Consider the following 23,673-nt stretch of genomic DNA (forward strand, 5'->3'; position numbering starts at 1 on the left):
TTTGTTGATTACCTTCCTCGTGTATTTAAGTCCTCAGTTCTCCTTTGTTCATTGTATTGTTAAAGTTCTGTTAGTTGTGGTGTCGTTATTCTCTTCAGTGTTTATTAAAGTGATTATCTGTTCATTCTGCGTCATGCATTATCATTTGGATTCATACTACAAGCAAACCCTAACAGAAAGAGAGATCTACAAACAAGAGTAAATGACGAACATTATAAATGGATATTTCCGCATTCCATCTCCTCCTTCTGGAGCAGGGGTATAGCTCCCTCGAGGATCACACAAGGGACTTTTTCGACCTGCTGTGCCTAACTCACTAATCGGACCACTCAATTTGTGTTTATATCACACCGGACTTAACCAGCGGTCGAAGGCATGCCTGCCTGTAGATGGTCCTCGAGGGAGCTTCACCAACTGTGGAGTGGGTGCTGGTACAAAATGACTATCCATTTACATCCGTTAACATCGTGGATGAGGACATCGCCAGCCCCACTCCAGCCCCAGATCCAAGCCAGCCGTCAGCAATGCTCATCACAGAAAAAACAGAGCTTGACACTGACTTTGAGCCAGAGCCTGTCATGACTTCACTTGTTTCATTCCTGGATGAATCAGCGTTTTTGAATGAATATTTTTTTAACTTGTCGCCACCTACTGGTGTTGTGTTGTAATAGAAACCATCTTTATTTAAAGTGTCACCTTTCAAAAGGTGATTTACTCTATTTTGATACCATAGATATCAGTGTTTATATCCGAACTATAAACGTTTTTTACGGTACTTCCATGATTATCTGAGTGTTTGTGAAGACTTACATCGCTTCTATTCTTGCCACCTGAATGTCGGATTGGAAGCCCTTCTGCCGGCGGAGTTTTCGCCACCGTTTGAATGCTTTTCCGATGTAAATTCGGACTTTCCCTATTCTTTGTTATTTGTTCATCGGAACGTCGTCTCTTTGGTCGTGTGTCGGCCATATCAAAATTCTCAAGAATATACAATTTTAACGTTAGTCGTTGTTAGGACATCTCTCCTCTACCTAACTTCCCTCTTCATGCTTCTCTCCCCTGCACTCCCCACACCCCCCTTCATGTGCACTCGCACTAACCCCCCAAACCCCACCCCCAAATCATTCTTGTCGGTTATTGGCTGGAACACTGTTTGTTATGTTTCGTGGCCAAGGCTGGGCCAGTTTGTTTTTCTTGCCGTTTGTGGAGCCTGGGTTGTGTACAGAGACCCCGTTTTTTTACAGTGTGTTCAGGGGACAGTCAGCTAGCGGATAGTGAGGAGATGTTTGCTGGATGTGACAAAAAATGTTTTGGCCTAAAAAACGTGTGACATCGCTAAGAGCACCTTTAATTTTAAGGCAACGGGTTCCCTCACCTTTTTTTTTTAAAGTAAGTCAACTATTCACTTTTTACAGTGTATCAGTATTTTATTTTCCCACTTGTGTTGCAGTAAAAATAGCAACAGGTAGCCCCAATAGTGTTCCCTTTAAGAACAAATTGTGCAACCGAATAAAGTACAGAGTTAGTTACAAACTAGCTAGTAGTTACTAAGCCTCTAGTTTGGACTTTACGTTCCAATTTAAGAAAGAACTTGCGAACGACTTTTGCAACCCTACCTTGGACTCCACCTTGGCCCTCCGACCTATCGGTTCTACCCTAGCTCCACCAACGCTCCCTCGGCTCCACCATGGAATGTCATCCCTCAGGCTCTGTCCTCCTCCAGGGCCTCCTACCTCCCTCCTCGCAAGGACATGCTTTCCAGGGGAGGGGAGTTATTTCACATAAAGACAGGCGATTATTATTTGTTTACTCTGCGTCACGCATCATCCTTTGGATTCATACTACAAGCAACCCCTGACTGCAGAATGGCATGGTGTGGTTTGTCTAGCTTTTTACTTTAATTGATTGTATTTAGGCTTCAAAATTCATAAAAGTTGTGTTTGAAGAATATCATGATGAACAAAACGTGTAAGAATATAACAATTGTGTTGGTCACAGAGCTCACTTTCTGTAATAATCCAAAAGGCAATGGAAAAATCCTATTGAGTCTTTGTCAAGGGAGCTTGAAAGATGCAAACTTTTGGATTGACCTACAAAAATATGTCACCCTGCAGCCCTCTACAGCAGCAGCATCTAGCAAGGGCTTTACAGCCCATTCTGATATACCTAAACCCCTGGGAGGAGGGCAAGTGAAACTCTGGGGAGGAGGCGATGAGCAAAACATTTTGCTGTGACTTAGCTTAAAATCAGATCCAATTTTGACCAGTTTGCAGAAATCCACATTCTAAAAATGGAAACCCAGCACTGTACAGTGCTGCACTGTACCCATGCAGCACTGTACCCATGCATTGTACAGAACACCTGGGTTAATGTAACAGCTTGGTTACACATTTCAACTCAGCAGGTTACACACTTTAACTCAATGTTAGCTCATATTGACTGAAATTGGGCAATTTTTTTTACTTTAAAAATTATGTTTTATTTACAACGTTTGGGAGGAGCACGTTCAGATAATCTACCCAGAGCTAAAGAAGGCTTATATATAGAGCAAACTTCAGCATCCCTCCTCCACCCCAACTCCTCACGCTCGATTATTCCTATCCCAGCCAGGGATGGGGCTGGGGAGTGCTTTGTGTTCTGGTCAAATTACGAGCTTGATCACTTTCCTTGGACAGCACGCCAAATACACATATTTTATACCTGATTCTAGTAAGTGTGATCTCTTTAATTTTTTTTTTTTTTTTTTTTTTTTTCTTCAATGGTTATTTCTTGCAGCAAGTGTTTTTTATATATTTGTTTAATTTAAAGGGGTGGTTCATTATGATTTCACTTTTCTAACTGTAGTTAGTGTGTAATGTTGCTGTTTGAGTATAAACAACATCTGCAAAGTTACAACGCTCAAAGTTCAAAGCAAAGGAAGATATTTGCTTTTAAAGAAATCGTTTTTTAAGGACTACTTCAACAAAAGGCTGGTAGGGACTACACAACATTCCTCCCAGGTTAGTGACATCACTAACCCTAAAATTTACATAAACCCCGCCCCCGGGAACACATAGTCCATGTTGAGAAGAGGAAGAGTTGTTGTAGTAAAGCACATTTGAGAGTCTGACATTTTAGTGCATGTCTGTGTGAGGTAATTGGAGCTGCTAACACACACAGGAGCTCTTGAAGCTCCGCCCTCTGTGCTGGGAGCAGCAGCTCATTTGCATTTAAAGGGACACACACAAAATTCTGTGTTTTTGTTGTAAAAAATTATCTGTGGGATATTTTGAGCTAAAACTTCAAATACACACTCTGGGGACAACAGAGATTTATTTGTAAAAAGGGGCATTATACCACCATTTTTTATACATACTGTATATATATATATATATAGGCTAAATATATATATATATATATATATATATATATATATATATATATATATATATATATATATATATATATATATATATATATATATTAGTGCTGTCAAAGTTAGCGCGTTAATAACGCGTTAACGCAAAATCATATTAACGGCACTAATTTTTTTAACGGGCGATTAACGCAGCGCGTATTTTCTGTTTGACCCGTGGCCCAACCCCTAGTTGGGGAAATGGAGACACACAGTGTTGCCAACTTAGCGACATTGCAGACCCCTTCAGCAGTTCAGCGATTGTTTCCCTTCAAAAAAGCGGCCAAACCTTATTTAGTTTCTGAGAATCGCCGGTACTGCTCTCTCTCTCTCTCTCTCTCTCTCTCTCTCTCTCTCTCTCTCTCTCGCGCGCGCAGAGAGAGCTGCAGCGCTTTAATTCAGTTAAACACAGATATTATGTTGCTTCTCTAATTTTACATGCAAGTATAGCCGAAATCACAACACAAATATTGTCTTTATCTTATGTGTATTTGATTTCATCAGACGACGGCTCGATTATCAGGATTTTTGTGCAGATTAACGTCTTGGAAGGGAGAGCTGGTTATGTCTTAATGGGTCGCGTTTCAGTCACAATTTCATATTCATTCCGTTGTTTGACAACAGAAACAGTAAAATATACCAATGAAAACAGTTTTATTCAGAATTTAGCTTCATTAAAATGGGCACAGAGAGAGACAAACTAATGTAATAATAAATAATAAATGTACATTTAGCATTTTCAGAAGAGCTGCCCTGTCATGCAAAAATCTAAACATGTTTGTGTTAGTAAATTGCTCAGTGCAAAGAAAGAGAATAATGGAAACCTGGTATTTCTTTGTTCTTTCTACATGTGTCTAATAGACATGAACAAGTTCTTTGAAAAACATCTATGACCTTTGAAACATGTCTCGTCTTCATGCTCTATGTTGACTATGGTTTCAATAATAAACATACATTTGCATAAAGCTTCCATAATTATCCATGCCCATGTTGATTTAGAGTATTACAAACTTGAAAAGTTTTAATTTAAGGTACATTTAGAACAAATAAAAAATGTGCGATGAATTGCGATTAATCGCGAGTTAACTCATGACAATCATGCGATTAATCGCGATTAAAATTTTTAATCGATTGACAGCCCTAATATATATATATATCATTCTATGGTACGCAATATTATATCAATGAGGAAAAAAATATTTAATTATTTAAGTTTTAAAAGTGTGTTGCCTCAAGGCAACATTGTACCTCAATGGACAAATTGAAACACTTGACATTTTCACGTAAAAAAAAAAAAAAAAAAAAAATCTTTATTGAAAACATCAATTTCTTTTAATCACACACTTGAACAAACACATTTATCCAGTTTTTAATGTATTACAAATTTCATCTTTAATAAAAAGTAACATTTCATATCCAGCTGTTGCTCTCAGGCAACATTGTACCATAGTGGAACACAATTATTACAAAACCATCACACATCAAGTTATCATCTTCATCTTCATCTTCATCCTCATCTCCATCTCCATCTTCGCTCTCACTCTCACTCTCTCCCTACAGGATTCACTGTCACTATGACCTCATCTTCCCCATCACAGTATGACACTTCATCCTCATCCTCATAACAAATTACAGGGGGAAGACTCCAGACCCTGTCAACAGTGAGCCAGCATTAGCAGAGGAGCTGAACAGTTTCTTTGCCAGGTTTGCCAGGGACAACAAAAGAACAGTGATGCCAGCCAGCCTATCACTTGAGGGAAGCACAGCACTGGTAACAACACATGAGGTGAGATGCACCTTGCACACCATCAACCCACACAAAGCAGCTGGACCAGACGGTGTGCCGGGACGTCTTCTGAGGGACTGTGCCGATCAGCTGACTGAAGTCTGAGCTGACTGAGCTGACTGGACCTATCCCTGTCCTCTGCCATGTTACCAGCCTGTTTTAAAAAATCAACAATCATCCCAGTTCCCAAACAGTCTGTGATCACTTGCCACAACGACTACAGGCCAGTGTCACACACTCCCATAGCAGCTAAATGCCTGGAGAGACTGATCCTCTCATTCATTAGGAACTACACTCCTGCAAATATGGACCAGCTGCAGTTTGCTTACAAGGCAAACAGATCAACAGATGATGTGATTTCCATGTCTCTACACAGTGTTCTGGAGCATCTAGACTAACGCCTATGCCAGGATTCTTTTTGCCGACTACAGTTCAGCCTTTAACACTATAGTTCCAAACAAACTAATCACAAAACTACACCATCTGGGGCTAAATGCACACACATGCTGGATTTTGAATTTTTAACAGACCGAACACAGAGAGTAAGGCTGGGAAAATACACCTCATCCACTTCTATCCCTGAATACTGAAGCACCGCAGGGTTGCGTTCTTAGCCCACTTCTTTACACTCTTTTCACACAATGAATGTGTTGCTACTAACCCCACAAACCATATTGTCAAGTTTGCAGATAACACTACGGTCATTGGACTGATAACAAACAACAGTGAAACAGCATACAGACAAGAGGCACAAAGATTGCACACATGGTGTGATGGACACAACCTCACACTCAACATCAGGAAAACAAAGGAAATTATCATCGACTACAGGAGAACAAAAAGGACTGATCATGCCCCACTCCTTATATGAAGATGCAGTGGGGATTTCTGGTGATTTTACAGAGGTGCTCAACTGGACCACTCACATGTCCACAGTGGTGGGAAAAGCCCAGCAGAGACTACATTACCTGAGGACACTCAAAGGATCCGGTCTACCCGAAACTGCTGGTGAACTTCTATTACAGTGCCATCAAAAGTACAATAATAACATACTGGACTCAAAACATCATAAAAGACCCATCTCACCCAAGCCACCTGTTTAACCTTCTGCCTGGGAGGAGATACGGGAACATCACTGCTCGGACTTCGAGGAAGAAAAATAGTTTCTTTCCCAGGGCTGTGACAATACTGAACACCACTTCTGTTCAATCCATCATACCTCAGTGTTAAATAATCAAAGTCCACAGCATGTTAATCTCATCATTGTATGTTGCGACTCTTTTTCATCCCATATTTTTGTTATTTATTTAAATTTTATGTCAATCCCATGTGTAGTTATTGTTTTCTAATATTTGTTGTTTGCTGAGCATGTTGACTTTTTGTAATCTTGTTGTTTACAATTACAATAAAGCTCTATTCTATTCTATCAACTGGCAGTTGTGTTTTATACCTTTTTAGATATGTGCATATCATAATATGTGCAGTCAGACATAGTATACGAATTACTATTCTTATGAGTGCATTACAAAATCATGCAAACATGCAAATATATTTAGATAATTCTAACTCTTTTCCTTACAAATATAATTTTGGATCCACACATGGTATGGTTTTATTGTGGTACAATGTTGCCTCAGTTTTTTGTAATGTCCTTTAAAACATTTGATGATATATAATGTAAAGTTCTTGAAAATATCTCTTTACTCACCAGTGAAGGTGACTCATATTTTTTTGTGGGTGATTAACTGGACACAAATTAGTGAAAAATGCACTTTTCATTGGGGATAATATGGAGCCCCAGGGCTGTCGATAGTGGGGTGAAAGGTGGTGACAATTATAGCAGTTATCCAGCAGTTATACTATAGTCAAGTCAAGTCAAGTTTATTTATATAGCGCTTTTCACAATACAGATTCTATCAAAACAGCTTCACAGCATTAAATTAAAATAATACATCAATGTTTGTTTCTAATGGAAAACGTCCACGTTTGGTAATGCTGATAAATAGTATTGTTGATTGATTAATTAAATTAAATATCCCCAAATATCCCCAACTGAGCAAGCCAAAGGCAACAGTGGCAAGGAACAGAAAAACTCCATCAGGTGACCTAATGGAGAAAAAAAACCTTGGGAGAACCCAGGCTCAGTCGGGGGCCAGTTCTCCATGGCGTTTGAACTGAGGTCGGATTTAACTGTAAGATTAAAAGTATTATATGAATGCCTGGCTGAAGAGATGCGTCTTTAATCTAGTTTTAAACTGGGAGAGCGAGTCTGAGCAACGAACAGTATCAGGAAGACTATTCCAGAGTTTTGGAGCTAAATGTGAAAATGCTCTCCCTCCTTTGGTGGACCTAGAAAGGTATGACCAAAAGCCTTGAATTTAGTGATCTTAAAGAGCGCGATGGATTATAGGGCGATAGGAGATCCGTTAAATAGACTGGAGCTAAGTCGTTTAGGGCTTTATTAGCAATATAGTTATACTATAGGCCCCTGTTGTATGACTAATTCTAATATATTAGTTACATGCCTCAGATTTAAATGAAAACCACAAAAACATGCAATTTGGTTAAATATTTTTTCCAAATTTCTGCTTCTCTTACCTCCCTAAAAATGGTTTAGTCCGATCTAAAGTATTTATCAATTACTCAGTCAGTGACAAACATCAGACGGACCCAATAAAATTGTAAGTCCCACCCCAGCTCGTGAACAGAACCAATCAGAGTTGAGGCGGCAGTGCCTGGAGTTAACGATGAACTTGGTGGAAGAGCAGGAGACTGACTGAAAATTTCGGGGAAAAGAAAACATAAATCAGGGTACCAGAAACGCCATGAAAAGAAGGAGAGGGAGGCCTGGAGAGTTGTTGTATCTCAGTCGATCAAGACGTTCTTAAAGACAGGTTGTAGCCTATTATTATTTCGCTCGGAATAAGAAAACTACCGTCTACAGCCTGCCGGGTACTGTCACTTTTCATTATCGGGGCGCACCACAATCGACCGAATGATTACGTGGTCAAAACTAGACCTACGTGGTTGTAAATAGAGTTAAAAAATGTACACGAGTCAGGACGAATTGCATTATGCACCTGACCTGCCGGCTGATGATGTATTTATTACATCAAGAAAACACGAATACAAGACAGTGCACTTGGATGAATACATTTATTCGATTTATTTAATAATATTACCAGTTCCATATTATCTTTATAAAAAAAAAAAAAAATGTATTATTTTATTCTGCATTCTTGTCAATTTCTAAATGTTTACTTTTTATTTTTGAATTATAACAGACTGATGGGAAAAAACATGATTTTGCTGTTACTTTTTTAAAATTGTTTTTTATTATTATTTAACAATTTCTTGCTTTTTGTTAGTTTTTATTAGTTGTAATTTTTATATAAACATTTAACTTTTAAAATAAAGGTTTTACAACAACATCACCATATTCTGTTATATGTGGGCCTCCATGCTCATTTGTACAGTTTATGATATGGGTGGAGGGTGGTGTTCAATATTTCAATATTGAACATCAATATTTTTTGAGGGTGCCGAATCCTCTTGCATTGATTATAAGTAATCCATAGTATATTTTTTTCCTACTATGGAAGTCAATGAGACCAGAAACTGTCTGGTTACTGATATTCTTCTAAATATCTTCCTTTCTGTTCAGCAGAAGAAAGAAATTCATACAGGTTTGAAACAACATGAGGGTGAGTATATGATGACAGAATTTTCATTTTAAAGTGGAGTATCCCTTTAAAGTAATTTAATTGATGAATAAAAAGACTCACAATCCAGCCCTTGTTTGATTGCTTTATTTATATACTTTTTCAACACTTTAATGCATCGAATCATTGAATTGAGGCAGAGATGTCGAGCAAGACTTCAGAAGTACTGGCTGGAGAGAGCGGACACAACTACAGACAGGAGCTTCTGCCAGGTGGCCTGAACTTCAGGGGTGAAAGCGGGTCCAAATGCGGTCGCAATGATAATGGTGAGGCAATTGGCAAACAGCTGCGTGGGTCAAGAAAACGTGCATTTGTTAGGCAACAACAGTCTGTAATATCCTTATTAATACGCTCAAATTTAGAAAATAAAGCTTTTACCTTGAAGTTGCCTGGATCGACGTTGAGTTTCTCGCAGTGCAGCTGGCTAAGTTGAGCGTAAGTGGCTTTGATGTTATCCATGTTCTTCACGGCTTTGTCCAACGCATTTAGCACAGTTTTACCATGTGCTGACACTTTAGGATTGCCCTGGATTGCAGCTGCATTGGATAGGTCTCCAAAGGTACCGAAATACCTCTGAGTCCAGGGGTATACAATCAGCACCCTGTCACATGAAGGAATGGAAATAGCTCTATAAATACAAACTCTTTTCAAAATACATTAATTGAATTAACGACGTGTTATCTTTGACACGCTTTCACATTACCTTGCCAGAGTCTGGGGTCCGATTTCACCGACGTTGATTTTGCCCCAGACACTCGCAACAGTTTTGCGCTCGGAATTTGACCACTCCACCATAGTGATTATCTCTTTCCTTTTTCAACAAGTGTGAATGCTGAACATAGATAGATGCGCGCGGGGTTTTTATTTATAGCCTACCCGCACTCTCCGCCCCACACCAGGCGCCGAGACTGATTGGTGTGGTACCCATTCGTACTTGGATCCGATCCTAGCTACATTTTTGATTAGAAACTGCGAACTTAAGATTGAACCCATTTGAACCCATTTCGTACATCTCAAAATAAATATGGATTCAATCATCAAAATGAATGTAGTATTGTGTGTATTGTTGTGTGTAAGAGTCCAACATCTAATCAAGGCTTTATGTTGTAATTTGTCTTCCATACTCAGAAAATTTTGAAAACTATAGCTGGCCATTAACATAATTATGTTTAAAAAACACTAGGCACATGAGTCGCATTGAAAGTGGATGGCACATGTTATAGGCTAATATTAAGACATGTGAATCCGTATAGGGGAAAAGCTCGGGCATGTAAATTATTAATATTAAATTAATGTTAAATTAACGCTTTCAACGCTTTCAATTAACGCTTTCAACATCTAATTTAAGTTTTTAATTTGAACGAGTGCCAGCTCATTTTGCTTTATCTGGACACTCAGACCCGTTCCTCCCATTTCAAAATGTTCTTAATTTGTTTAATCTCGATATCCGTTGATGTCCTGTTCTTTTTGTATTTACCCCACCCCTTTAGGTACCATGCATTTGGTGTCCCCAAAAGACCCCGAAGCATCTCTCACACTGTATAAAAAAATTACATGGTCAAGTTATGACAACATAGCTTATTTTGATGAGTTAAAGCAATGTAATAACATAAGCAATTCTTACCTTTTTTGTTATACTAAATTCAACTCAACAATTAAACAAATTTTTTTAAACAAAAAAGTCAGTTTAATGTAATTTAACTTTAAATTACTTAAACATCCAAGTTAATTGTACTTTAACTTACTTAAACCTTTTACTTACTTAAATTACTTAAACATTTTACCAAGTTAAAGGCAGCAACTTTTACATGCAAACACAACAGACAGAATATAAATTGTTCAGATAAATATGTTGTTAATTTAGTAATAAAAAAAGAGAGAAAAAAGCAAGGACAGTATTGTTTATGTTTTCAGACAAAAACGGCCAAGACATTCAATATATTGTTTAGGATTAGGATATATACATCGCTGTTTAGAGAGATGATGCAAAATAGATTCATAGACATTTTCTGTCTCTCTCTCTCTCTCTCTCTCTCTCTCATTTAGAATAAATGTATAAACACATTCACTATTTCTTTTTATTTTTTATTTAAAGAATGATGAAATGAATTGAAAAAATGCGTCTGTAATTGTTGGCTGAAGTCTGAGAGGTGGAGCTGATGCGCTGTTGGGTGTGGCAGAACTGCGCATTATAAAAAAAGACCCCTTATCCTTCAACTAAAACTTTTCTCTTGTAGCCTAATACCGAAGTGGGAAGGATCGAAAAATGAGTTTGACAGCTAAGGATAAAGCCTTTGTCAAGGCCTTCTGGGGTAAAATCTCTGGTCAGGCCGACGCCATAGGACAAGAAGCTCTGGGAAGGTAAGAGATCCACATTTGAATTATTTTTTGACACTAAGAAAATCAAAGTCCAAGAGTTCTGTCAAATAAATAACGGATTTTTCTCTTTCCCACAGAATGCTAATCGTCTACCCTCAGACTAAAATATATTTTTCTGACTGGGCTGATTTTTCTCTCGACTCTCCTCAAGTGAAGAAACACGGCAAAACTGTGATGTCAGCCATCACTGATGCTGTGGGCAAAATGGATGATCTTATTGGTGGAATGAGCAGCTTGAGTGATCTCCATGCCACTAAGTTTCGCATTGACCCTGTAAACTTCAAGGTGAGATGATTTCTATGTGTAGTGTTTCAGTCCTTTCACTTGAGTGCACATTTAGGGTGTTTAAGATAATCTGACACACTCAAATCATGGTGTGGAGCACTCTGAGTTCAATCAAAAGGAGACATTCAAGATGTGAAATAAAATGTGGATTATTAATTCATATTTTTTGTGTTATTTTTATTTATTTTTCAGATTCTGTCCCATAACATCCTCGTGACTCTTGCAGTTCATTTCCCCACTGACTTCACTGCAGAAGTGCACGTGGCCGTGGACAAGTTTCTTGCGGCTGTGTCTGCAGCCCTCGCCGATAAATACAGATAAGATCATCATTCAGGGGCTACCTCAAATAATGAAAAATAAAATATCAGACGCAATCAATAAAATCTTCAACAATCAAAACGTCTCTTATACCTGTATTTTTTTCCGGACGATAACCAAATCAATAGCCTATATGGACAAACAGGTTACATTGCATGATTGATTGCCCTTTAACCATTTCAGACACGTTACTTGGATAACTTTAGCACCTCTCATTGTGCTTTGGAGTTTAAAGCAGGATCTTTCCATTTTATTAATTTTATTATGGCTGCTCGAAGGTAATCCGTTACTCTCCTTTTAGCACATTGAAAATTTCAGCAGCCATTTATTTTATTGATGACAATAATGAAATGACCAAAAGAAATGTAAATCTCTGTAAAGCTCGTTCTATTTAATCGATGTAATTTCATTTCTAAAAAAACATTATTTAGATCCAGGGGTGTGTAGCCTTACAAAACTTCCCCATGTGGTGAAAGTCAAGCTTTTAATGTTGTAATATGTCTATGTGGTGTTTTTAATATGCTTTAAGACAAACCATATACAAATTCATAAGTCAACAGCATTGCAAAGTATTTACTCATTAAAACTGCAATGAACCGAAGACCGTCTCGGTTTGAAATCGATGGTGTTTCTGATGTCACAAACTACCTTGTAACCAATTGATCATCAACAAGTGGATCTCTGAGCTGGTGTGAGTCAGTGGAGGCGGGGCTAATTTGCATATTCATAGAACCGCTTATACTAAACGAGACAAGGGTGTAGAGTGACATTGAAGCTATTTTAAGGCATGACGAAGTTTTAAGGGAAAACAGTTTTAAATATGTAATTTTGGTGATCAAAGATGAGTTTTAAGGGATACATTTTTTTACTACAGGGGGACTTTGAGTAAAAGCCTAGAGAAAATGTTACTCCGTATGGCGTACTTAAAACAAATACTATAGTAAAAAAGTACAAATTATATAATATTATTTAAAAATAAAGTTTCCAGCACAAATAAAAACATGAGAGAAAAAAAAAAAGTGATGCAGAGGCCATAAACATATTTAAGAAAGAATGAGTTAACAACTCCTAAACTCTGCTGCTCAAAATGTTTTGCTGATGTGAACTGTAGGCAGTGATAGTCTAGTGAGATAGAATGAAAACACTGACTTCTATAGACATTTTTTGTCTCTATTCAGCCTCTGTCTGTAACAACAACAAAATATATTTTTTCTTTCTCAGAAAAATATTAACCCTTTCATGCATAGTGGTCACTACAGAGGACAGCTATTAAAAAAGCATTTTCTTGAATTTGCACGGGTTTTGATGGCATAGTTGCACATCAACCTCTTCAGTTGACCTTGGTGCATCATCCTATTCATTGCATCCAAGTGGCAAGCCGTTGTGTTTCGATTTTTTTCCCCCTCCAAACCAAGATGGCCAAGGGTCAGTCAGAAATGCCAAATTGCTCCGGAATATCCACCCATTCCTTCTATCCTAGGGGAATAAAAAAAAAAAATATTGCAGCATCAAGCAATATCTAATGAGTCCTATCACAGTTACATTTTCCAAGTTTTGATTTTAGATTGGGAGAAAAATCTGATTAATCCTCTGTCCACTGTGGACCTCATGCATCAATGGCTATATTTCAGCTACAATTCATACTTATACTGTGAATATTGTTTTTGAAAATACTTAATCTGCAGTGACTTTTTTTTACTGTAAATAAATGTATTTGTATTATTAGAATGTAATTTTCATTGACATCAAAAAAGTAATGTGATTACATAATGTATGTGACTTGTAATGTGTTACTTTACTCGTAACATCAAAAAGTAATCCGATTACATAATGCAGGTTACTTGTAATGCGTTTCTTTACTCGTAACATCAAAAAGTAATCTGATTATGTAAAGCATGTTACTTGTAATACATTACTTGTAACATTAAAAAAATCTGATTACGTAATACATGTTACTTGTAATGCGTTTCTTTACTCTAACATCAAAACGTAATCTGATTATGTAATGTATGTGACTTGTAATGCATTACTTCACTTGTTAGATCAAAAAGTAATCTGATTTTGTAATGCACTTTATTGTAATGTGTTTCTTTACTCGTAACATCAAAAAGTAATCTGATTACATAATGCATGTTACTTGTAATGCGTTTCTTTACTCGTAACATCAAAAAGTAATCTGATTATGTAATGTATGTGACTTGTAATGCATTACTTCACTTGTTAGATCAAAAAGTAATCTGATTTCGTAATGCACTTTATTGTAATGTGTTTCTTTACTCGTAACATCAAAAAGTAATCTGATTACATAATGCATGTTACTTGTAATGCGTTTCTTTACTCTTAACATCAAAACGTAATCTGATTATGTAATGCATGTTACTTGTAACTTTACAAAAATCTGATTACGTAATGAATGTTACTTGTAATGTGTTTCTTTACTCGTGACATCAAAAAGTAATCTGATTACGTAATCCACATTACTCGTAATTAATTACTTTACATGTTAGATCAAAAAGTAATCTGATTAGGTAATGCATGTTACTTGTAATACATTACTTTACTTGTAACATCAAAAAAGTAATCTGAATGTGTTATGCATGTTACTTGTAATATATATAACCATATTTATTTATTATTTATTTAATTTTTTGTCCCACTGCTGCCACCTTTTTATTCCAAAGAGGTTTAATCAGATTTAAGAAGGACAGAGGCTACATCACACCACCGGCACCGGACTTTATGGAAAAATATCACTTTATTGACAATCTTACACTGTTAGACTTTTCTGTAATTTCTACAGTTATTTACTTTAAATCCCCCAGTATTATACTGCTATTTCTCTTAACAGTAAATAACTGTGATTCCCATTGCATCATGGGGATTTTCTGTTACGTCTAACACCACATACAGAGACTTACTGTATTTTTAAAATTTGCTGTATACTACTGTATTTGACGTAACGGCCTCTCTGGCTGGCACCATTCCATCGTGCTTTTTATTTCCTAATTTTTGCCTTACACCGCGTGTCTACAACGCTATAATAGCCAGAGGCTGTCTATATTGGACACATTGAAGCAACCGGACTTTTAATACAAAATGCAAACCTGTTTGTCCCTTGTCAGAAATTGCGCGAGCGCTTGGACTCGGAGTAGGAGAAAAGTCTAACAGTGTATTTAGAAAAAAATTATTTTATTTTATTTTATAAGTTATATTAACTTATTTTGCTCAAGATAAGTATTTATTAAGTCCACATAGAACTAGAAACTATGCAAACTAGAAACTAGGCTTCTTACCTCAGGTCGAGAGCTGTCGTTCCTACCACAACTTTGCGATACTGGCGTGCGTTTCCCGTACAACTATATAGCTCGCTGCTTAACTACCATAGTACGATGCATCGTTGGAGAAATAAATCAACTAGCTAGTCACGACTGTTTCCCGAAACCGTATGTCGCAAAGTATCGTTCAACCACGTTGGTTTATGACGTCTGTCACGTCTCGCACGTGGTGGACTAATAACTTATTTTAATTAATCTGTTTGAGATCGAATTAACGCTAGATTTTGTCATATAAGTTACAGACATGGCATCTGAAGACCATTTCTAATTTTTCTCAGTTATTTTGCTTTATTACCAGCAAAATAACTTTATTATTTGGCTCGTTCTTACATAGTAGAGCACGTTCGCACATGCGCAGTCTTCAAAAACGGTGCTTTAAATCTCTTGACAAACTAAAGTAATTTCATGACTTACCAACTTGACAACGTAGTCTCGACGTCGCATGTCTGTAATTTTATTACCATCAAATTACCAACTGACAACGTCGTCAGTACGGTCTCCTAAGGTAACAAAATAACCAACTACGTCCCAGTTACGTGACGTTTTGGTAATTTCATGACTTACCATCTGACAACGTAGTCTCGACGTCGCATTTGTGTAATTTTATTACAATCAAGTTACCAACTGTAAGTCAGGTAAGACAGGTAAGAGCCTTCTGCTCTTCCTTGTCAGATATCCTGTTTATCTGTTGTGCACACACTTGTGTGTGTGTGTGTGTGTGTGTGTGTGTGTGTGTGTGTGTGTGTTGGACTGAGTATGTATATGCCCTATTCAACTATGCCACTGATTAATGCATATAGAGGAAACACACTTGTGTCATTCACCAGCTTTCACCCATCTGTGCCTTTCCTGTAATGCTGACACTCGGTCCTTCCAAACCAGCCAAATGAGGAAATCTCTGTAAAATAATGATAGGACATTAAATTAATAATGGCAATAATAATAATTATTATTATTATAATAATCATTATCATTATCATCATCATCATCATCATCATCATCTATTATTTATCTAGCATTTATTAGCTTCTTGTTTCAGGTGAAGAGATGTGCCTTTAGCTTTGTTATCACGGACTTGACGTCAGAATGAGGAAGTGTACACAGGACCGCGTCATGCAGAAGGGCAGGATCATGGCACCCTAGAACCAGGGAAATTAATCATTAAAAGTATAAATGTACTTGTTCTTAGTAGTCCATTAGCCTGGGTTTCCCCATGCTGCCTTGAGCATTAATTTGTTCCTGGCCCTAAAGAAATGTGAATTGCTCATTACAAATAGGCCATACTCTTGGAACTGAAAAAAAAGTAAAGCCTGTTCAAATACACAAATTAGTGAAAATTTTTAATAATTAGGAATCATGTAACAATCATTTATACATTTTATCTATTAGACATTTCATTTAATTTTGCCTGCTTGGCCGTTTCCTTTTTTAATTATATGATGTTGTTATGTTGCTGTCTTGATGCCAGCCAATCGTTGCATTGCTGATCATGGTATACACTTTTATTGATACATCAATACCAATTCACACAGAAGGGCACATGGGTTTCTGGGCGAGAGACTTACCCAGAGGTGGACAGCCTCAGTGTATGCACCAATGGCACATTGTGCTGAAGTGACCAGACGTCAGGAGACTGAGGACATCCAAATGTCTCCCTTCTTGAGCCTCCCATTGGACATGGTAGAGCAGTTTCCAAACCAAGCCTGCCTGGGTGTAACGAAAAACTCAATTTAGCATATGATATGTATTTTTCAGACCATTAATTAAAATTGAACAATTCATTCTTAGAATTAAACAGTATAGGGCCTTCAAAATGATGATACCAAAATAAAATTTTGTTAAGAACCAGAATTTAAAAAGGATATTAAGACGTCTTTAATATTTCTTGGAATACAATGCAACAAAAATGGTTAAAGTCAACGATTTTACTAATAGATCTACAAATCTCTGTGTAAAAATAAAATAACGATGCTGCCATTTCTCTAAAGGCAGTTGTGGCCTAATGGTTAGAGTCAGACTTGTAACTCAAAGGTCTCAAGTCAATACAGACAGGAAACAACCGAGGTGCCCTTGCTCTTTACCCCCGATCTCTCCCCTGGTGCTGCCCACTGTCTAAGGTTTGCTGTGCGTGTTCACTACTCCTAATGTGTAAACTAACTTGGATGGGTTAAGTGCAGAGGCCAAATTCTGAGTACTTGGCCTTCACTTTCACTAAAGTCATTTTTACCCCTGTAATTTTGGCTTCATCTCAGATGAAAATAGTACAAGAAATTACTTGTCACATACAAAGCTATGAGTAATTTTCCCCTATTAATACTAAATGAATTTTATTAATAAAACAGTAATATTAGCAAACGCCCCTAGCAACCGAACCTAGAACTGAACTGGTTAGATGCTCCGCTGACGACCCTGGATTGACGTTTTGCATCTTTAATCTAAAGGTAAGGGCAATATTTGATTACAGTGGATTATGAAAATGTTTTAGAAGGATCTAGGTATAACAGTGGAATAGAAATACAACACTTCCCAAAAAGACCATAAACAGTTGCAGCTCATACAGAACGCTGCTGCCAGATTGAGGAACCAGAAAATATGAACATATCAGAGTCCTCAGATCTTTACACTGGCTTCCAGTTACATTTAGATCTAATTTATAGCGTCTTATTAACTCACTGTCATCCATTGTATGCAAAACATTTCTTCTCCCTCTGTCTTTCTGTCATTTTCTCTTCTGCTAAAAAAATTCTTAAGCCTCTTTAAAGTCCTCGTCCTTACTCCTAACAATTTTGACCTTAAGACCTCTTTTAAGGGATAAGATGCTTTCTGAATTACTTTACTAGGATTTTTATTTAATTTTAAGAGTAAACACCCACATAAGAACTTTCTTAGGATTTTGTCACTAGGAGCTACTCTTTGCATTAATAATTTATGAATATGGGCCCAGATGTGCTATTACAGTAGTAACATTCAAATCCAGACTCAAAACACATCTGTTTAGCTGTGCATTTACTGAATTAGCACTGTGCCACTGTTCATACTATAATTATTCTTATTTCTTTTGATTATTTTAATTTCTTCTATGTAAAGCACTTTGAATTACCATTGTGTAAGCAATGTGCTATATTAATAAACTTGCCTTGCCTGTCCCTGCATGTTTCTGTTGTACTGAAGTACATTCTAAAACCTGTAGAAATTTCCTGCACATATTGTCAGTGTATAAATAAAACAATATCCCGAAAAAAATAAATAAATAAAATAAAACTGCAGGATTCCTGTAGGTTATTTTTGTAAGGAAAACTGTTTCATTCACAACTAATTAACATATGGATGCACATTGCACTTCTCTTACATGTTTGATTTACTTTAAATTCTACAAGATAGATTTCATCACTGCATTTTATAAATTATAAAGCTCCTTTAAAAGGGGCCGCGTGCAAAACGCATTGGGAAAACGCTCACAATCCCACAAATTATCACACTATGAAAAAACCATACATTTCCACATATTATTCCATATCATACTACTTACTTCTCAACCATTTGCACATCAAAGCCGAATGCTTCCACCATAAAGGCTGCCACGCGTTGATAGAGTAAACTCGCGTCTGTGGGCTAGCTCCGGGGTTTTCAAAGTGGGGGCCGCAGCAAGTTGGAAGAAAAAAAAGTGAAAAAACGTAAATATATTATTATCATAATAATATTATGAGTATTGTTATGAAATAGCATTATAATAATTTGTTGCATAGCCTATCTGAACATTATACTTTTAATGCTAATCTTTTAGAGATGCACTGCTTATCTTTTTTGTTTTTAACCTGTAGCACTTTGAGATCTCTGATGAAAACTGCGTTATAAATAAAATGTATTATTATTATTATTATTATTATTACCGATTGATCGCCTGGTGACCGGAATTGGCCGATTTTCACGTGATTGGCCATGACCGGAGACCGGCCTGACATATATGCCGATTTTATGCCGGTCAAATGAACTCGGGCGCCGCATGATTAACATCGCGCAACTTAAAGGTGATCTAAGTAACTTTTTTACCTTAACTGAACAGCTTCGGAGTCATTGGAATGGTTATATTACTTATTTCGGGTTGAATGGTGGTCGTTTCGCACCCCCCTGGTGCCCGTGAGCGGAAAATAAGCACTTGCAACTTTGAGCCGGCGGGCCGCCGGCCGCCGCGTCAGGAAGTATCGCGTGATATCAGGTCTCGCGATGTAAACAATTGGCCAAAATAAATCTGCTAAAATGCATTTAATTATTGCGCTCCCTCACGCTGTTTGAACCCGAATGAAGAAGACGTTTTAAAGAATGTCCCATCTGCTTTGATGTCGTTGATCTACTAGCCTCTGGTGTCTAAGAATCGCCAACGAATTTTTACGACAGTGTTGTCAAATATCTATTCCGAAGCTGTGGGGGGAGCTCTAGAGAGAAACCTGCGAGCAAAAAGCGAGAATACAGCAAACAAATCCCGAAACTACTGAGCCCTGCTTTAAGCATCACACGTGCACACGGAACGAACATATAGGAAATCTCGTGAATTACTGCCGTTTCAGACAAGCGCGAGCGGCACGTGAGCAACGTGTATTTTTTTCCGGCGTGCATGCATGTTAATCAATGATTGCATTAGCCCCTTTCACACAGAGATTCCGGAAAATACACGGATAAAGTGACCCGGGATTTGACCCGGGTTCGTTTGATTTTGGTCATTCACACTGCCAGTGATTTTCCGGAATCAGAGAGTGCGTTCACACAACCCGTAAAAATGCCGTAAAGACACGTGACATCGATGTGACTTGTAATCTCAGCAGCGTCTTAAGTTTGCTTATGAGCTGCGATCTCTCTCTCTCGAGAAACCACGCCTGTGCATTTGTTTCTCTGATTCGATCATAAACTTGCGCATTACATACCGTTTCACAGCTGGAGAACGAGCCCGGCTTCAGCGTCATCACTACGACACGGCATTGTTACGGCTTTTGTTCACACAGCGCGCGTTCCAGGACTGAACACGGCAATGTTACTAGGTCCCGACCCGGCATCGATCCCGGCTTAAATCCCGGGTCGAGTTTGCGTTCACACAGAAGGCGCTCTGGCAATTTGCCGGCAATTTGCCGGGTTCAAAGCGCTGTGTGAAAGGGGCTATTCACACCGCGAGCAGGAGCAGCGCTACTGGGCGTGAGTGTCGAGCAGCAGCGGGGGTTTCGGCGCCGAGTCTATCTTTGCTGCGCTGCTCACGCTCAATTAAAGTGAAAGTATACTTTTGATAGACAAAATAAATATGATTTCACACAAAAAAAATCCTAAAATGCACAGCATTTGCATGTCTAGTGTGTTTTAACAAGAACTGGAGAAGGCTATCAGAAAAGAAAATGACTCAAAAATATTTATAGAAAATGTACCCATTTAAACTTATTGTTATTCAGTTTGGGACTTTGGGTAAAAGTATATGGTGTTTTATAAACAAAAAATTATAGAAAATAAATATATATGTGTGCTGTAAAGTGGTTAGAAAAAGTGAAATCGGAATTGGCTAAAATCTGAATCGGCAGTAGCCTGGAAATCCAGACCTAAATCTAAAAGATTAATGGTCTGGTGTCGACTAATGAAAATTGGCCAGCTCGAGGGGCGGCACCAAGCATGCATTTGAAAATCTCACTGCACGCAATTGGATAACACTCTTACCGTATCCGGCCGGCAAAACAGCAAAAACGTCCTTCTTGTAAAGGAACGATTCGAGCGGCGTCTTCTGTTGCTCTTTTAGAGAAAAAGCCAAGTCTAAGTCGTTCATTGTAGCGGCCAAAGCCGTTTCAAACTGGTGTTCATCCATAGGCATCTTGCAATGTTTACTAATGACTTCGACGTCACAGCGCTGTCGTCATCTGTTTAGCTCCTCTGGCCCGCCTATATCAGATAACCCGCTGTGATTGGTGCAGCTCAGATCGAGGGGCAAATTTAATGAGCTCCATTGCTCGACACCAGAGTAACTCGCTGAGCAAATTCAACTTGTGCTCTCGCGAGAACTCTGGTTTACCAGGGTATATCGGCAGGTCAAACTCAATGAAAAATCGGAATCGGCCTAGAAAATTGTAATCAGTGTACCTCTATAATCTTTCTGATTGGCTGGTATCAAACACCATCACATAATCTGATGTTCACCTGGATGTTTTATTTATTTATTTCTACATTTACCGTATTTTTGATGGGTTCAATAACAAATCCTGCAAAAGGGGGGCCTTGGACCAAAGTCCTTATAGGCAAGTCGTGCCACTCGGCCGCCATCTTGGCAACGCCTCCGGGCAGCTATTTCGGACTAACAAGACCAGGCTCCTATCTAAATGAATGGGCAGAGAGTCAGAACTGCATTTTCACTGGTCACCGGGACATAAAAACGGCATGTATAGAAACAGCAGTAAAATATGATAAAAATCGCTGAAAAAGTTTGATGACTTTGCCCCAAAATAAGGTTTAAAACGCCTTTTTCCCCACAGGTTATACTTTTACTACGCATGCGCAAGGGTTCACGACACCAACTTCATTTACGTCTACAGTGAGGAAAATAAGTATTTGAACACCCTGCTATTTTGCAAGTTCTCCCACTTAGAAATCATGGAGGGGTCTGAAATTGTCATCGTAGGTGCATGTCCACCGTGAGAGACATAATCTAAAAAAAAAAAATCCAGAAATCACAATGTATGATTTTTTAACTATTTATTTGTATGATACAGCTGCAAATAAGTATTTGAACACCTGAGAAAATCAATGTTAATATTTGGTACAGTAGCCTTTGTTTGCAATTACAGATGTCAAACGTTTTCTGTAGTTTTTCACCAGGGTTGCACACACTGCAGGAGGGATTTTGGCCCACTCCTCCACACAGATCTTCTCTAGATCAGTCAGGTTTCTGGGCTGTCGCTGAGAAACACGGCGTTTGAGCTCCCTCCAAAGATTCTCTATTGGGTTTAGGTCTGGAGACTGGCTAGGCCACACCAGAACCTTGATATGTTTCTTACAGAGCCACTCCTTGGTTATCCTGGCTGTGTGCTTCGGGTCATTGTCATGTTGGAAGACCCAGCCTCGACCCATCTTCAATGCTCTAACTGAGGGAAGGAGGTTGTTCCCCAAAATCTCGCAATACATGGCCCCAGTCATCCTCTCCTTAATACAGTGCAGTCGCCCTGTCCTATGTGCAGAAAAACACCCCCAAAGCATGATGCTACCACCCCCATGCTTCACAGTAGGGATGGTGTTCTTGGGATGGTACTCATCATTCTTCTTCCTCCAAACACGGTTAGTGGAATTATGACCAAAAAGTTATATTTTGGTCTCATCTGACCACATGACTTTCTCCCATGATTCCTCTGGATCATCCAAATGGTCATTGGCAAACTTAAGACAGGCCTTGACATGTGCTGGTTTAAGCAGGGGAACCTTCCGTGCCATGCATGATTTCAAACCATGACGTCTTAGTGTATTACCAACAGTAACCTTGGAAACGGTGGTCCCAGCTCTTTTCAGGTCATTGACCAGCTCCTCCCGTGTTGTTCTGGGCTGATTTCTCACCTTTCTTAGGATCATTGAGACCCCACGAGGTGAGATCTTGCATGGAGCCCCAGTCCGAGGGAGATTGACAGTCATGTTTAGCTTCTTCCATTTTCTAATGATTGCTCCAACAGTGGACCAAGCTGCTTTTCACCAAGCTGCTTGGCAATTTCCCCGTAGCCCTTTCCAGCCTTGTGGAGGTGTACAATTTTGTCTCTAGTGTCTTTGGACAGCTCTTTGGTCTTGGCCATGTTAGTAGTTGGATTCTTACTGATTGTATGGGGTGGACAGGTGTCTTTATGCAGCTAACGACCTCAAACAGGTGCATCTAATTTAGGATAATAAATGGAGTGGAGGTGGACATTTTAAAGGCAGACTAACAGGTCTTTGAGGGTCAGAATTCTAGCTGATAGACAGGTGTTCAAATACTTATTTGCAGCTGTATCATACAAATAAATAGTTAAAAAATCATATATTGTGATTTCTGGATTTTTTTAGATTATGTCTCTCACAGTGGACATGCACCTACGATGACAATTTCAGACCCCTCCATGATTTCCAAGTGGGAGAACTTGCAAAATAGCAGGGTGTTCAAATACTTATTTTCCTCACTGTATATCCAGAATGCCGGTGTTGTGCAATATTCAATGTCAATATTGTTCTCCATTATTTAAATATTAGCAGGTTTGCACTTTATCAGTAATAACAATGTATTGTATAGATCAGTTGTTTTAACTATTCATTAAAATGAATCGGTTCAAAGGAATCATTAGTTCGCGAATTGGACGTGTCATACGGTTGTGTGATTATCCCAGCAGTTAGGACATGGACATCCCACAAGGTTAGTGTCAACACAGAAAACATTACATCACTGGATAGGTTTTTTTAGTTTATGTAGAGAGTAAT

The 23,673-nt window shown here is 38.3% G+C and overlaps 2 protein-coding genes across 2 annotated transcripts; one reads left to right on the forward strand and one right to left on the reverse strand.

Moving 5' to 3' along the window:
- Positions 1-8,973: 8,973 nt before the first annotated feature.
- Positions 8,974-9,763, reverse strand: hbba2 (hemoglobin, beta adult 2). Its single transcript, XM_082189951.1, has 3 exons — positions 9,606-9,763; positions 9,281-9,503; positions 8,974-9,188 (listed from the first exon to the last, which is right to left on the reverse strand). Exons 1-3 carry the CDS (start codon positions 9,695-9,697, stop codon positions 9,060-9,062), a joined length of 444 nt encoding a protein of 147 aa, XP_082046077.1. The 5' UTR covers positions 9,698-9,763; the 3' UTR covers positions 8,974-9,059.
- A 1,341-nt stretch (positions 9,764-11,104) lies between these two features.
- hbaa2 (hemoglobin, alpha adult 2) lies at positions 11,105-11,965 on the forward strand. The gene is made up of 3 exons (XM_082189989.1): positions 11,105-11,263; positions 11,359-11,566; positions 11,759-11,965. The coding sequence occupies exons 1-3, from the start codon at positions 11,169-11,171 to the stop codon at positions 11,885-11,887; spliced, it is 432 nt and encodes a 143-aa protein (XP_082046115.1). The 5' UTR covers positions 11,105-11,168; the 3' UTR covers positions 11,888-11,965.
- Positions 11,966-23,673: the final 11,708 nt, after the last annotated feature.

The sequence above is a fragment of the Leuciscus leuciscus genome (genome assembly GCF_965113295.1).
Source record: "Leuciscus leuciscus genome assembly, chromosome: 1".
NCBI classification, from domain to species: domain Eukaryota; kingdom Metazoa; phylum Chordata; class Actinopteri; order Cypriniformes; family Leuciscidae; genus Leuciscus; species Leuciscus leuciscus.

Coding starts and splice junctions, on each gene's coding strand:
- hbaa2 (XM_082189989.1), top strand. CDS start 11,169: ATGAGTTTGACAGCTAAGGATAAAGCCTTTGTCAAGGCCTTCTGGGGT. Junction 11,264..11,358: donor GGACAAGAAGCTCTGGGAAG/GTAAGAGATCCA, acceptor TCTTTCCCACAG/AATGCTAATCGTCTACCCTC. Junction 11,567..11,758: donor TTGACCCTGTAAACTTCAAG/GTGAGATGATTT, acceptor TTTATTTTTCAG/ATTCTGTCCCATAACATCCT.
- hbba2 (XM_082189951.1), bottom strand. CDS start 9,697: ATGGTGGAGTGGTCAAATTCCGAGCGCAAAACTGTTGCGAGTGTCTGG. Junction 9,504..9,605: donor GGACCCCAGACTCTGGCAAG/GTAATGTGAAAG, acceptor TTCATGTGACAG/GGTGCTGATTGTATACCCCT. Junction 9,189..9,280: donor TCGATCCAGGCAACTTCAAG/GTAAAAGCTTTA, acceptor TGACCCACGCAG/CTGTTTGCCAATTGCCTCAC.